General features: G+C 36.0%; 1 protein-coding gene across 3 annotated transcripts in view; it reads left to right on the top strand.

The window, feature by feature from the left end:
- LAMA2 (laminin subunit alpha 2) overlaps positions 1–15,499 on the top strand; it is a 327,292-nt gene that overhangs the window by 103,728 nt on the left and 208,065 nt on the right. For all 3 annotated transcript variants that reach the window (XM_042821492.1, XM_042821497.1, XM_042821505.1), the window contains exons 5-6: positions 10,870–11,049; positions 13,324–13,413. In XM_042821492.1, the coding sequence (XP_042677426.1) occupies positions 10,870–11,049; positions 13,324–13,413 (270 nt within the window). The remainder of the gene's footprint in view (positions 1–10,869; positions 11,050–13,323; positions 13,414–15,499) is intronic.

The following is a 15,499-nucleotide window of genomic DNA, read 5'->3' on the forward strand; positions in this document are numbered from 1 at the left end:
TATCACTTCAGTTTATTTAATGATGATGTTCAGGAGCAGATGTACTTGTTTACTGTTTTTAACAGAATTATTTTCATATCCTGAAACCCTTGCCCTTCATTCAGGAACAGATTAAATCCTCACATTCTCACCCTTTTACATCAGCTGTTGTGTTTGGCAGCCTTCTGCAACTGCTTACAGCTGCACAAATTCCTGTGGGTTTTCTTTCTGATGGTCCCCATTCTGTGCAGGCTAGAATTTGGCTGTAATTCCACAATGCACTTCGCAGTACACCTCATTCAGGAACAAGTCTAGTGAAAAGTGCCATGAGTTTTCAGAATAATCAGATAATGAAAGAAACTATGAGGGCTGCTCTGAAAGTAATGCCTCCTGTGTTATTACATTGGCCCACAACTTCAGTGACATATGTTGGTGGTATGGCAGTGGGGCTGAACCTTCCCACCAATATTCCGTTACATGTTGTTGCGTGACATTCACTGATGTTTGCTGAATATTTATGGAGACCAAACAGTGGTTGTGAGCCCAGTGAGGCAGTGAGTGGTGGATTTCAGCAGTAGTGATAGTGAGTCACCACTGCTGAGGGTACAGGATTTTATGAGACTATCATGCGGACTCTTGGTCATTGCTGGCAAAAATGCATAGCCAGTTGTCATGACTATGTTGCAAATTAGAGTTTTGTAGCTGAGAATTGGCTCTATTGCTTGGTGCTATTGTGCTCTTTGTATCTGTTGTAGTTTCCTTGAAAACACAGAGAAGGCAATACATTTGGAGCGACCAACATAATAATGGGAAGATGCCCTCTTACTAGAACGTACCATTTTACTTTAGGCCTTTAAAATAAAAATTAAGAAGAAAACACCATAATTTAGATTTCTGTTACGATTTTTAAGTACGTATGAAGAATGTATTTGATAAACCGTTACTTTTTACCCTCTAATAAGGTAATGGTAGCTAACTCAACAATACCAATGTGTGTCACTTCTGCACCAAAACATAGCCTGATATAGTTTTCAGAATTGAACTGTACTTGGAGATGATATTGGTATCAGCTACTGAGTGATCATGCTTTATTTCTTATTCTAATGTGCCTCCATAATAGCAACCAGATTAGGCTGCAGCTCTGTGGCTTTAAGGAAATGCAAAATGGAATGACACTGGTTGTACGTGCTTTCAGATATGGGATATCAGTCTATTAATGTTTTAAAACAGTTTTCGTTTGTTGATTTGAAATCATAAGCCACCTGTGGCCATGTGTTTAAGAACCTATTACTTAGTACTAATTCTAGTTCAAAGATAAGTTAAAAATACTGGTTCAGTGTTTTTCATCTTTAAGAATGTTCCTGCAGCCATCTTATTACTAAGTACAAAATATGTCTTTATATGAAGAGATGGTATTTCATTTCTGTTTTCTTTGAAAAGGCAGCAGAATATAAACAATCGTTGCTGTGTTAAAGTGCAATATTCCAGGCCTTGCACTGTGTTGTCTGAATCATTTATGAGCTGTGCTATTCTGAACTGTTGCTGAAATTGCAGCATGGCGTAGTGCTTCGTTTAGTTAAAACAATAACAAAAAGAAAATAAAATCTTGAAATGACAATGTACTCTCAGAATAATCAAATCCCTTATTATTCTATCATTTATAAATAACCGTTGTTCTGAAAATGAACAGTCTGTTTAAAAGCATGCAAGATGATGTCTTTGAAAAATTGTTTCTTGTCCAAAAACGACAAGCCTGCGAATTATTGGAACGGTACAAAAGCAGTGGCTAGGATAAACAATATCTGTTTCAGGTGAAATTGGAAACAGTACAGTGACAAAAATGTGTTAATCAGAACGGAAGAGATGAGGTTTCATTTAGGCTAAGATGTAGAGTATAGTTGTCACTGACACAATAGTATTTGCTGAACAGTTCGTTAAACTGACATTTGTCTGTATTCTTTGGGGGAATTAGTTAGTAGAGATAGAGTTTGATATGCATAGCCCTTGACATTTTAATGCAAGTTTAAGCACTGCATTTCAAGCAGCTCTTTTACTCATTAGTGAAGTACAGAATGGAGTTGTGCTTTCACTTACTAAACTATTAATAAATTAAGACGATGAGATATTTATTAGAACTACAGAAAACCGTGCGAAATACAGTATATTTTTCATACATGGTTTTAAACTATATACTTACAAGTGAAAAATGGGATGATGATTTCTGGCATATACTTTCATCTGCTATTCTAGTTTTGAAACCAGCTAGGCTCGTGCTTGCACTAAGAAAACGCAATTTTTGTCTGTAGAGATTAAACATAAGACACCAAGAGATTAATTAATCAACAGCAATTTTAAATCTACTGCAACAGACAATTAAAGCCAGTATTAGGTACAAAAATTATAAGAACTACTGAATCACCTGTAGAAAGCTGATATTCTGTATTGTTCATCTTCATATTAATGCGCTTGAGTAACTTGAGAATGTAAATCATTGAGTACTGTTCTCATTAATTTTAAGACTGATTTATGTCTTCTTAACTGCTGATTAACAAATAGCAAGTCTTTTTTATATAGGACAGAAGATTTTCTCTCCTTTATGTTGCCTTCTGATGTATTTAAGTTAAAAATTGAGTTTTCTTGAAAATATTTTAGGTTCAGACTAATTACTTACACAGCCACTATTGATATGGTAGCTAAAATAATCTACTGAGTACTCGAAATGAGTTCTTGACCACTAATAGGCAAAAATGGTAGTGGAGAGCTGGTGTTCCTGCTGCTTCCCCATGACAAATTGCAGTAAGTTCCCTGTGAATATTATGAGAGAAGTATGTCTTGGTTTATTGAACATGCAGTATATTGATGTGTATCAATGGAAAGCATACTGACTATTGATGCAGTTTGCTTGAAAGGAACATAACTCCACGGCGCACAGCTAAGCATCTAGGTTTTCTTTATATCCTCCGAACAGCTTGATACTGATTTCATTCAAATTGCTTGACAAACTAAGTTAGTTCAAATACCTAAGCTCCAAGTAAAAAAAATAAAAATACAGCACATGGATTCATATGTGGATAGTTTATATTTGAAAGAAAACATAGTGCATGCTTAAAATTCTTTAATTTGTTGAAGTGTGTTAATAAAAAGTGTGTGCACATCCATTCATGCAGGAAGGTGCATAGAACGTCAACTAGAAACAATGTGTGAGCTCAGCAATGTTGGTGACACACTTCTATTCACAATCCTAAGCACCATCTGGGGCAACTACCCCACTACAGCAGAGGCCTTGACTCTGAGATCCTGTGGGAGGATGCATCTCTTCATCTCTGTGGCTCTTTGTATGAAGAGATAGTGTGCCTGTCTGTAGAAAGTTTGCTCTGTTTGGGGTTTTTGGACACCAAGCAAAAGAACCACAGGAAGATGTCAGCAGACTGCACATCCAGTGGTGATTGGAAAGATTTTAACCAACTTTTCTCTCTGAAGCCTGAACTGGCAAATGTACCACAGAATAGGCAGGCATAGTCTTTTCCTGTTGGCTGGTGACTTTTGACTCCCAGAGGAAGACTCCTCTAGTTCCGGATGGGCAACTACAGAATAGGTTCAGAGTCTGGTATCAGATCTGAGGGCTGGGAGCTCTTTTAAGCAAGGCATCTGAGTAAGCTAAGCCTTACTTCACTCAGGAGCATCAGTAGAGAAGATAAATGACAGCCTACGGTATATGAAGAAGTCAGTGTGAATTTGATGGTAACTTGGACAATGAGATTTAGTGCAACCTTAGCAAGTTTGTAGGTGACATCGATCTGAATGGAGCTGCTGACGAGCTGGAGGAAAGGAGTGCCATCCATTGGGAACTTATCAGTCTCAAGAAGTAGGCCAATTAGCAAAGACACAGAGTGGTCGATGAGTGCAGCTAGTAAATAAATGATTTAGTGCAGAACAACACACAGATTAGGTGTATTATTGTTAGGTGTATTACTGTTTAACAACTGTCATGTAAAAATAATCAGATTTTTTTTTTTTTAATCTGCTGAGGTACAATTTAAAAATAGAAAAGCTCAAAAATTTCCAGACTCTCTAGAATTTGTTTAAAGATACTCCCATGTTACTATCGTGTGCACTTGGAACACATGCATGCTACATTTAAAAGTGGTTCCAACAATACTGCAGAATACTTCAGCCATAAACTAATGAAACATAAAAGATATTAAAAGCAAACTAGCTTCTTTTCTGAAGTCACATCTTTTCTGCCAAAAAAAAAAAACAAACAAAAAAACAAACAAAAGAAAAAAAACAAAAGGAAAATAAAGAGGAAAATAAGCTCCAGCAAATGAAATGTTAAACCACAATAAAGATTCAAAAAAGATTTTTGTCTTACTGAGTATGAAGTTGAAATAATCTTTTTTCAAGCATATCAGATTCGAGAAGTCTGTCAGAGAATTGGTGGGCTGGGAGATGATCAAAGAGCACTCCAGGAAGATAAGGTCATTGCAGAAAAGCTAAATTAATGATTTGAATCAGTTTTCATTGTAGAGAGTGTCAGGGGAGTTTCTGCACAGGAAACATTATTTACTGGAGAGGAATTGGAGAATTCACAAACTAGGTTGTTAACTGAAGAGGAATAGAAATAATTGATAAATTTAATAGTGAAGAGTAACTTAAGTCTAAAATAATTGAATTACAGCAGGAACTATTTAATTCCTCACTTAAAAACAGTCTCAGTAGCAGAAGAGTGTAGGGCATCAGATTAAGCGCCAGGGTTTTTTTAAACCTTCCTAAGGAATCTAAGGAAACTACAGAACTGAAGATTGAAAGCTGTGACAACCTAATTAAGAATTCAAAAAATAATCTAATAAAGAATAGATCTGATAGACATATATGTACTTGTTTGTTCTGATTGAAGAATGAGAATTTATTAGGAGCTAGGTTTAATATAAGCAAAAGGAGACTTTTGATTATTTCCCCTACAACGCATAAATCAGGTGAGAAAATCATTATTACATAATGGGCATAGCTTCAAAAGATTATCTGGATTTAAATTGACTGAGTTCATGGAAATCCCTCGAGGATTATCAAGTGTGTGGAAACTATGTACAAGGAATGATTAGGTATGCTTGCCTTTGTCCTACCCATAGTATGCTACAGTAGTTTTGGTTACTGTATGACACAGGTTGCCATAGTTCATTTGCTTCTGTCACAGTACAGAGATTCTAATTCACTGAGATGTATTTGAATATCTTTGGTAACATCTATATTGTTCAGCCTACTGGAAAGTAAAATAAAAACAAAACAAAACAGGTGTAGTGCAGTTGGTAACACAAATTTAATATTTTTTTGTATGATACAAAGAAGAAAAATGTGAAATTTAGTGTTGATAAATAATAATGTCAAAAAAGTATTTAAACGCTGGCTGAATATTGGATTAAATTGTCTTCAGTTTAGAGAACTCGTAGTCATTCTCAACAGGTTTCTGAAAAACTTGTACTGATGTTCAAAAATTAAAAGAAATGGAGAATCATAATTTCATCAAATATAGAACTTAAACACTGCCATTGAAACAATTTATGACCTGATTTAGGTTTAAAAGAATAAAATGTATATCTTTATATGTAAATATATATATTGCAAACACAACAAAAAAGCAACAAAAAATACAGGTTTTTTTGTTGTTTTTTGTTTGTTTTTCAGAAAAAATAGATTTCTCTCTATTATGGCAAGCGTCTGTAATGAAGAAAAATCTAACAAATATAGTGGTGGAAGAAGGGAGTAGAGAATACTAGAGAAAGGTACAACTGGTAGACATTGATCTCTGTGGCTCAGATTCAGTATGTAGTTCACAAAGCATTTAGACCATTCAAAGGAAGTGAGGATGTAGCAGACAGATTGTTCTCTAAGTGCCCTGTCTTTTATATTCTCTTCAAACAGTTTTCTTCTTGGAGACAGGACATTGGGTTAGATGGATCTTTGGTGTAAGAAAATGGCTTTTCTGGTTTTCCTTCTAACTGGGTTATGTATTTTTCAATAGCTATTAGAAAATTTTATTTGAAACCAAATTCAGGAGATAGATAAGTCAGTAACTAAAATAAGTTTAATATGTTTATATGTATTAAAATATATGTAATTTGAGTCCAATTAACATCTTCGTTAATATTTTAGATGATAAGACAGTGTGCCCTGAGCTGCATTAGGCAAAGTATTGCCAAAAGATCAGAGGAGGTGATCCTTCCCCTCTATTCAATGCTAGTGAGACTGCATCTGGGTCACTGGACTCAGGTCTTATCTCCCCAATAGAAGAGATGTGGGCATGATGGAGAGAGTCCAATGAAGATGATGAAAGGGCTGGAGCACCTTCCCTACATAGAAGGGCTAAGAAGAGCCTAGATAAGAGAAAGTTCAGGTGGAATCTGATTAATGTGTACAAATACGCCAGGAAGGGTGCAAGGACAACAGAGCCAGGCTCTTTTCAGTGGTTCCCAATGCTAAGGCAAGGCATAAGCTGAAACACAAGAGATATCATCTCAACTTCAGGAGGCACTTCTTTACTGTGATAGTAGATAAGAGCTGGTAAAGAGAGGTTATGGGAATGTGGTCCTTGGCAACCTGCTTTAGTTCTGACTGTTAAATTAGTTGATAAATCAGATATTGTTCAAAATGATTTTACAAAATGAGAATTTGGCTTTTGTTATGGTAACTTTTAGGTGTTTTGAAATGGATGTGCATTTTCCCCCAAAATTCCATTTACTGGTGTTTAATCCTGGAAGATTTCCTGATTCAAGAAGAATTTTCTGGGGTTGAAAACCATATTGCTTTCATTTAGAGTCCGAAGTGGTGATTGCCTCAATCTTGGAATTGATAAATAAAAGCTGTAGGAACTGAGGAAAATTTGAGATTGTTTTCTTGTGGGGACTTGAATTATATATAATTCAATAATAGCAGCTCAATGGATGGATTAAGTTAGTAATGCTTTCCTGGTAAAATCTGCCTGTAGAATTCCTGTATGATTCATACTGCAGTACATGTAGATGTAGTGCAGGACATTTGTGCCTTAGCTGCCTGTGTGAAAATGCAACTAATCTGTGCAGGAACTTTGAGCTATAAATGAAGTACTATGATGAACATGAATGATAAAAAGTAGACAACTGTTGAAGGCTATGCTCACTGCAACAGTTTTCAAATCTGATTCAAAAACATTTGGAAGATAGGGGCCATGTTATTGTTTTGACTGAAAACTTGCTGTTTTGCAAACCGTATCTTACTAAAAAGAGCAGGATTGTTGTCATGGTTTTGTGATTTTTTGGCTTTCGGTATTCCACATCATAACATCATGTGGGGCACTGGGACTTTAACTGTTAATGCTCAAGTCCAGGGTACCTGCCCTGAAGAGAAGAACTACATTCCCCAGGGGACCTTGCAGTCAGGGAGAGGAGGTTTATCTCCTGGCAAGGCTGCCTGATTTCTCTTTCTCGCCTGCCCTTTGTTGTGGGCGCTGCTCCTGTCTCCCTGCTGCTCAACTGGACTGCGCATCTCACCTCAGCGTTGTGGTGAGGCCTATCCACCTTTCGGACATTCTCTCTCTCATTATATTTGATTTATTAGCTTCAATGCTAATTATATTGTATTATAGTGTGTTATCTTGCATTCTGATAATATACTTAGTAAATTAGTTTGTTTCTCCTCAGATTGGTGCTGCCGTTTTAATTATTTTGGGGTGTCCTGTTTCCTTTTTTTCCGGAGGCGCGGATCTGCAGATCCCTCCGCCCCGCTCGTCACGGAACCGGGCTGAACCAGCCCGTAAACCGTTGACAATTGTGCTGGCAGGTAAGAAGAGAAAGCAAGTTCTTGAAAAACAGCTATGTGTTATTGTGAAAGAGTCATGCTGAATATATTCCAATTTCTACTCGAACTTCTTTAAAAATGCTATTTATGATTTGGACTGATTAATGACAAATGTTCCCAAGGTACATTTAGTTTATTCCTTATTCTCTTTTCAAGGAGTAGGAACAATTTAACTAGACACTCTTAAAGTTCATTGCAAATGTTTCTAGGGGGAAATTAGTGATTTCATCACAGATGTTGAGAGGAAGAGAAGTAGAGTGAATAATTTTGCCTTTGTAAAGATTTCCCTTTGGATTTATTTTTGTAAAACTACCCAGTTTAAATTTCCTGATCTCAGTGTTTTTTTTATGTACACGCTTGACCGTGTACCACATTTAATGCAGGACATTGCTACATTTCAGTAATTATGGCAGATCATTTGTTGATTAAAATGAAATTCTGAACATTTCATCACAAATATGAAAGATGATGGTTGTCTCTGCAAAATAGATGTATTGCTGGCAAATAGATCTGTAGCACCTTTTAAAAAGGGAGTCTCTTTTGAAAAATAAAGCTTTGGGGATTTTTTTATTAATTTACATCTTAATTCTGTAAAACTGTTGCTCTAAAATATATATTTATTTCCCCTAACAAGTGTCTTAGGACTAAATCTTTTCTCTCTTAAAAACAAAAGAGATAAAAAAAATTAGAAGATATGACTGCTGTTTGTCAGCTGTGTCATTTGGGGTCAAGCTGCACCTGTGATTCATACACTTAACCCTCTATGAGCACTTTCTTATTACAGTGCACGGATTTTTAATCTATATCTTTCTCCCCAAACACACCAAAAATCTTATTTTTTTCTCAATTTTGTGAAGGTAGTCAGACTGCTGCTTATAACCCTGGTGCTGTTGTTGTTAGAAGATTAATGATTGAATGTTTTCAATGCTACTTTGTGTGTGCTCTTTCTCCTTGACTGGAATATCAACATTCAGTTTTCAGTATTCCTCTAAGACCACAGCCCTGATGCATGATGCCTGTAAGAAAGGAATCTCTTAAATCTCTATTTAAGTAAGGAGCTGATAATAATAAAAATAAAAATAAAAAAGAAACAAAAAAAAATTTATTTGCCCACTGATTAATGTGTAAAGAAGTTTTAGGCATCTGTTATTCCTAAAATCTTGTTTATTTTGGAAAGTTCTATTGATTTTCGCTGGACCTGTTGTCACCATCTCCCTGTTTCTTTTGAAGTTTACTCTCCACACATGTTCACCTCTCTATTTTCACTGGGGACCTGAGCAATTGGCTTGCTTGCCACGTGCTTTTGTCCGGCTTATAGCCAGACATTTCTCATTCAGGAGCTCCTCTTTATTTCCTGCAGGGGTTTTAGTATAATCTTTTTGTGTACTCTATCTTTTTCATGGCATTTTATTCTGTTTCTTTTCAGCCAGCTGTCTAACTTAATTACTTGTAGTCAGGAGCAAAACTGAGTCAAAGTTCAAAGTGAGAGTGTTGTTATGATCTCGGGAGGAGGTAGCAATATTACTTCTTCCTGGAGATAACCTGGATCTCTATTTGGGCAAGAAATGATGGAAAGTTGCTCCCAGCAGAATGGCTCAGTGTGCTTTTGTGGATACAATGGAACAGGATGCTGAATGTGATGAGGTTTAGGGTTACACCGTTGGTAATGAAAGTAAAAAGGTAATAGTTACCACCTAAACAGTGCAAAGCAGCTGTTACTCAATAAGCCTTCTATTCAGTGCCTGCAAAAACTCCAGGAGAGTAACAACTACTGCTCTGCAGGGAGTAAAGATTTGGTGTTTCTTGCTCTGGCGTTCTAAACATGGCTGTTTTCCTGAAACAGTGGCAATACAACCATGTTCAATGACAGGAAATGGCTGGGTGGCCTGACCTTTCAGTTGGAGTGCTGAGGTGAGATGCACAACATATACATCATGAAGAATAAATTATTATCTTATTCATTCTAATGTTCTGCTTGTTTAGCTCATCACCAAAACATCTTTCAGTGTACCAGCCTGTAATAAAAGTGCCCTAATTAAAATTTAACACTTCAGAATATAGGAGACTTATTTTCCTCTCTTCTACTAGGCATTCATTACCATTGTTTGCTATACCTGACATTTTTCTTCTTGTAGGACTTTTCTAAGAATACTTTTGTAGCAGACCATCTGTTTTGTTCTGTTAACAGCTACTCTATGTTGCACAATGATCAGCTGAAAAGTATTCATCTTGGCAGGAAAGGAAGAAAATTGCCTATTTTTTTGCCTTACCCTGGTTGCTGCAATTGGAGTCTTTGGAGGCTTTCTGAAAGAGTTACAAGGCACACTTACCCAAATTTCTAGTACTTAGGAAGAGAAAGGGGGAAAATTTTTATGGAAACCAAACTGTAAATGGAGAGTGGATCCTTGGAAAAACAAATATTGAACAGCATTTTATTAAATTTTAAAAGCTTTTCTTAGGGACTGGGTGAAAACTGTTGCAACCCAGAAAATGAACTCAGCTCACTAAGAACAAGATTCAAAGGCGATGTTATACTATGTGAAGAGAAAGTAGGAGGTGCTCATTTTATCTCACCCAGCTGCTGTAGTTTTCAGGATTTCAGAAGATATCTTATGGTGGCTTTAGAAAAAACGTAGCTCAAGTCTTTTGCTAACTACTGCTGTAAAAGGAGCAAACTGATCCCTGGTGAATTCTGAGTGCCATTCCAAGTATCCATTCCTTTAAATCAGATTTTCAATCCCTTCAGTTGTTCAACAACTTGAAAATATTTATTTAATGTTAGAAAAGAACAAATGAAATGCCAGGAGCACGAATGTTACTGTAGGGCACTGTAGATTTATTCAGTTTGTGCTATAATTACTCTATTGCTTATGACTTTCTTTTGATCAAAAAGGGATTAATGAGTACATGGAATATTTTTGTGGAGACATCGAAGTTATACAGATGAAGATATTTTTCACTTACAAGGCATTCACACAGTGCTTTTAATGGTATTTAGTGGCCTAATCATGGCAGCATTGCTTTCATCTAATGGCTAGTTGCTTTTATAATTGTCTCCAGATTCACACTTCTCTAATTAATGGACGGCCTAGTGCTGATGATCCTTCACGTGCATTACTGGAATTCACCTCTGCTCGCTTTATTCGCCTGAGATTTCAGAGGATAAGGACACTAAATGCTGATTTAATGATGTTCGCACACAAAGATCCCACTGAAATTGATCCCATCGTTACAAGGAGGGTAAGTTCTGGCAAGAGAGTAGAAATACATGCATAGAAGTTCTTTTAGAAATTATGTACTTCCTTTTGTTTAGCCTAAGAAATTTTGGAAAATTATGTGAAAATACTGGTAGTAATAGGATTTCCTCATATTCTCAGTGTTTTGTATATCAGAAATCAGAGTTTAACGTTTTCTGCTTAATGGTGTTATTAACATATGTAAACATAGAGCTGCCTTGAATGTAAACATTCTGGTGCAGGTATAATTGGCAAATGGCAGCTGTTAGATAATGTCCTCCTGCCTCTTCAGCTGCTCAATCCTTTAGTGATCCTTGAACATTTTCTCTGAGTACAGTTTCTGGTACTGGTAGTATTAGTAGCAGTAATACCTGGATGCAACATATTTTTAGCATTGTTACATGATTGTTTCTAGCAGGGAAAATTTAGATCCTGTTTTTGTTTAAAAGAATGGATGCAGTATTCAAGCTCACACCACATCTGTCTTCTCCACTGTTATTTGTGTGCACACACCCCTGACCTCTGTCTTTCCACATTCCATACTTTCTTCGTATGACAGATGTCTGTCTTCCTGCTGCTCCAATGCTGCAGGTTATTCTAAAATAACATTTCTGTTATTTTTTTTTTTGTCTTTTTTTCTTTCCACAAAGCATTCATTAAAACTATGTTAGGGAATGTATACCTGTCCACATTTTTCATTTCTGTTCATTTCTTTCTGTTGATCTTCTTATTTTAATTTTGGAGAGTTGCTTAGGGTACCACTATAATAACTGGCATTCTTGGCTTTAATTACTGTCATTTATCGGTGATGGATAACTGTAAATAGAAAAATGTTCTTTTTCCACACCACTGCCATAGTTTTCATTTTTTCCTCCAAATTCCTATGAAGCAGGATACTTAAAAGTTTGGAATGTGGCATTTGGTTAAGTACCACAAACCCAAAATAGATTTCAGTTGAGTGTAGTTATTGCAGATCTCACTGATCATGAAAATTGTGTTTATTTAAGTGTATACATTTAGTGATTCCAAGTGAGTGGAATCACAAAATTGAATTTAAGATCTCAATTCACACTCTAAAAATCAGTGTGTACTCATTAAAACCTATTGCAGAACAATCTACCAATTTCTCAAACCAGCGAAGAACAATAGATTGTGTATGACAAGTTTTCATGAGATTGTTGTAGAGATATGTTTCAAAGGAACAACGACCAATTGAAACTTGCAATACTTTTCTGGCTTTTCCTATAGATCAAGACATTCCAACAAACAGGAAACAAAGGATAGTCATAATTGATAAATTTTCTGTGTTGTGGAATGTTAATAATGAGTTATATGAGTTTTTGCTTTGTTTGATATAGTTACTAATAATCTGAAAAACAGATTGAGCACAGAAACAGCAAAATTTTAAATTGCATGTGTTTGTACTGATTAGTGAATTGTAAAAATGTTACAGGACCCTCACCATAACAGACAAAAGTGGAGAAGATGTCACCTAACGTTTGCTTTTCAAATATGTATAATTATAAGGGTGGTGTTGCACTGGAACAGATTGCCCAGAGATGTGGTGGTTGCTCCATCCCTGGAAACATTCGGGGTGAGACTGAATGATCTAGCTGTAGGCTTCCCTGTTCATTGCAGAGGATTTGGACTAGATGACCTTTAAGGGTCCCTTCCAACTCAAACGATTCTAGGATTCTATGTTATATGCTTTTTCAATCTCCTTTCTGGTTAGGGTGTTAATCTCCACCGAAGAGAGATGGTCATGTGTAAGAGCAGCAGGTCAGAAACTACTTAAATCTTATCAAAGGTTCTTCTGTGGCCATTCTGAAGTAAAAAGCAGTTCTTTCCACAGCTCAGAGGATGTCCAAGTAATACCCAAGTAAGGTGAAGAAAGATGTTCCTAACCTTTCCTTTCTTCTCATTATTGTGCATTTGTCTTTTGATGTTTTCTGAAGGGATTGAATTCTACATCATTTGAATTTTCATTATCCATTGTGCATATTACCTATGTTCATATTCGGTGTGTGTTGTGTATAAACTGACATGGCTGTTGTGGCTTCAAACAAATGGAATTGTGCCAATTTATACACTTTCTCTCACTAAGCCTGAATCTGTTGGTCAACATGTAGCCTGGATTATACTTTATACTATGTTTGTAATAGATCAAAAAGAGAAGTAAAACAGGACCTGGCAGTTTTGTCACCAGAAATGAATTCTGTACTTTGATGCCTGCATTTTACAATTCACTTAGCAATTCAATTTCTGTTTTGTCTTACAGTATTACTATTCTATAAAAGATATCTCAGTTGGAGGCATGTGCATATGCTCAGGCCATGCGAAGGCTTGTCCACTTGATCCAGTGACCAATGTATGTATTTTTTTTTTTCTTCTCTCTTTTCTTTTTTCGTCTTCCTTCCTCCCTCCCATCCTAGATGTGCCTTATTCACAGGGTGGAACATAAGAAAGAATTTGACATTCCTCAGAGTTTTGTGAATTTACGTTTCTTCTTCATCTAGAACATATCTATTCAGCCCACTTATTTTAAGTTTGTGTTGCCCTCCTTATTAATGTTTTAATAACTCTCTCTATATATAATCTTTATTGTTTATATTCAATAACTATATTACATATTTAATAGGTGGCCTAGAACAATTTCTTTTCACTTAGTGTAGCCTAGGCAATCCGTAAGATTGAACACCCATGACCTAGAAGAACAGTCAGAAGCTATGCCAGGATGAAATAGTGCTGGCAACCAGAACAGTTGCCACTCATGCAACATCAGCAGAAGCTTTCTCTATATTGGAAGAATAGATTTCAGATAATTCTGTTCATATTAAATATTTCCTAGTAAAACAAACAGAAATTAGGGTTACATTATGTATCTGTAGAATTGAATACTGTCAGTTTTTCTTATTTGATATTAGTTGAGATATTTCCTAAGTAACTGACAAGTATTTAATTGATACTTGCAAACAAACAATTATAACGGCATATTTACTATACATGAAAAGTGATCAATCAATCTAGTTTTGAAAATCACAAACTGCTCACTGTTTATTCTAAACATAGATCTCTTTTTACACTGTTAATAAACATGTAGCTGTTATAACAAATATAGAAATATAATTTATTATTGATAGTCAAAATGCACATCATCACTAATACAGAATTTGCAATCTACAAATATTACTGGTGTGCCACAATGTGGGAGCTCTTCATATGCTGTTCACTCAATTAGAATTTTTGTGCAGTGTAACAGGAAATCTTGTTTCTGTATGATACTGGACAAAACAATTGCATAAGAACTGATTAAAAACAAACAAAAACCAAAACCAACCAAACAAACAAAAAAAACAAGAAGAAATCTGACAGATATTCAAAAATTTTACAAACTCCTTAGTTTAATCCTTGCAAGTCTTTTCAGTAGCAATGTGTATAGCAATGTACTGTTGTTTCAAAGACATAGATGGTCTTCGTTATCAAACTGCTGTGTTATCTCCGTGCCATGTGACCTACCTCAAAAAAGAACAGCTATTGTTGCAGATGAAGGCAGACTTCAGATCCTTGGGATACCTGATTAGAAGATCATTTTGACAAGTGTGGTATCATCTTTTGTAGGATGACAAAAATATATTATCTAACCAGTATCACAAATACAGTAAGTGAAACAACTGAAGGCATAAGAGATTTGGAATATTTGGTTTAGGTCTTCAAGGATACTCTCTATAACGAGCCATACTGAGATAGGTGGACTTTGGCTTGTAAAACATTGTGACTCTATAAATTTTCCTCTAGCATTAAAAAGAACAAACTTGCTTGAATTTACTGCCTTGCTGTTCTGAAGCATTCTTTAACTTGTCCTTGTTTTGCAAGATTCATATTTTGCCTGGTCAGCCATAGAATTCCTCCGGGTAAACTTGCTATGTTGTCCTTGAGAGGGCTCTCATGGGCCACGGGATATCTGCTCCACTGAAAAACAGTTGGAAAATCAGTTTTTGCTCCTGTCTGTAAGGAACTGTTTCTTTCTTTCCCCATCTTCTTCTGAGGCTCAGAGTTTGTGCACTGCCTGTAACAACATTTTCACGTTGAGACTAAGCTGTAACTGAGGTGACGTGAGAAACTGAAAGACCACTGCAAGGGTGGTGATCTTCCTACCACTTCCTGTTTAAACCTTCACTTGCTGTCCTCAAATGCTATTTAGTTGTACAATTAGAAGGTTACAAGATGACTTGAATCATCCAGCAAAAAATAATCTTAAAGTTAAAAGAAAAGATGACTATTTTTATGGAATCATTCAGCAGATCTGATGTTACTCTGCAACTGCAGGAGTGCTGCATGTAGGTGAAAAGGGTGAAGGGTGTTGGATCACCCTTCTAGTGTAAGCTAGCAATCAAGTCAGTTTTCCTGTAATGCAAAGCTCTGTTTGAGGACTGCCAGCAATCTTTCTTATTTGC

The sequence above is a fragment of the Centrocercus urophasianus genome, unplaced genomic scaffold (genome assembly GCF_019232065.1).
Source record: "Centrocercus urophasianus isolate 14NV4802_14NV808 unplaced genomic scaffold, USGS_Curo_1.0 seq_10, whole genome shotgun sequence".
Classification (NCBI taxonomy): Eukaryota; Metazoa; Chordata; class Aves; order Galliformes; family Phasianidae; genus Centrocercus; species Centrocercus urophasianus.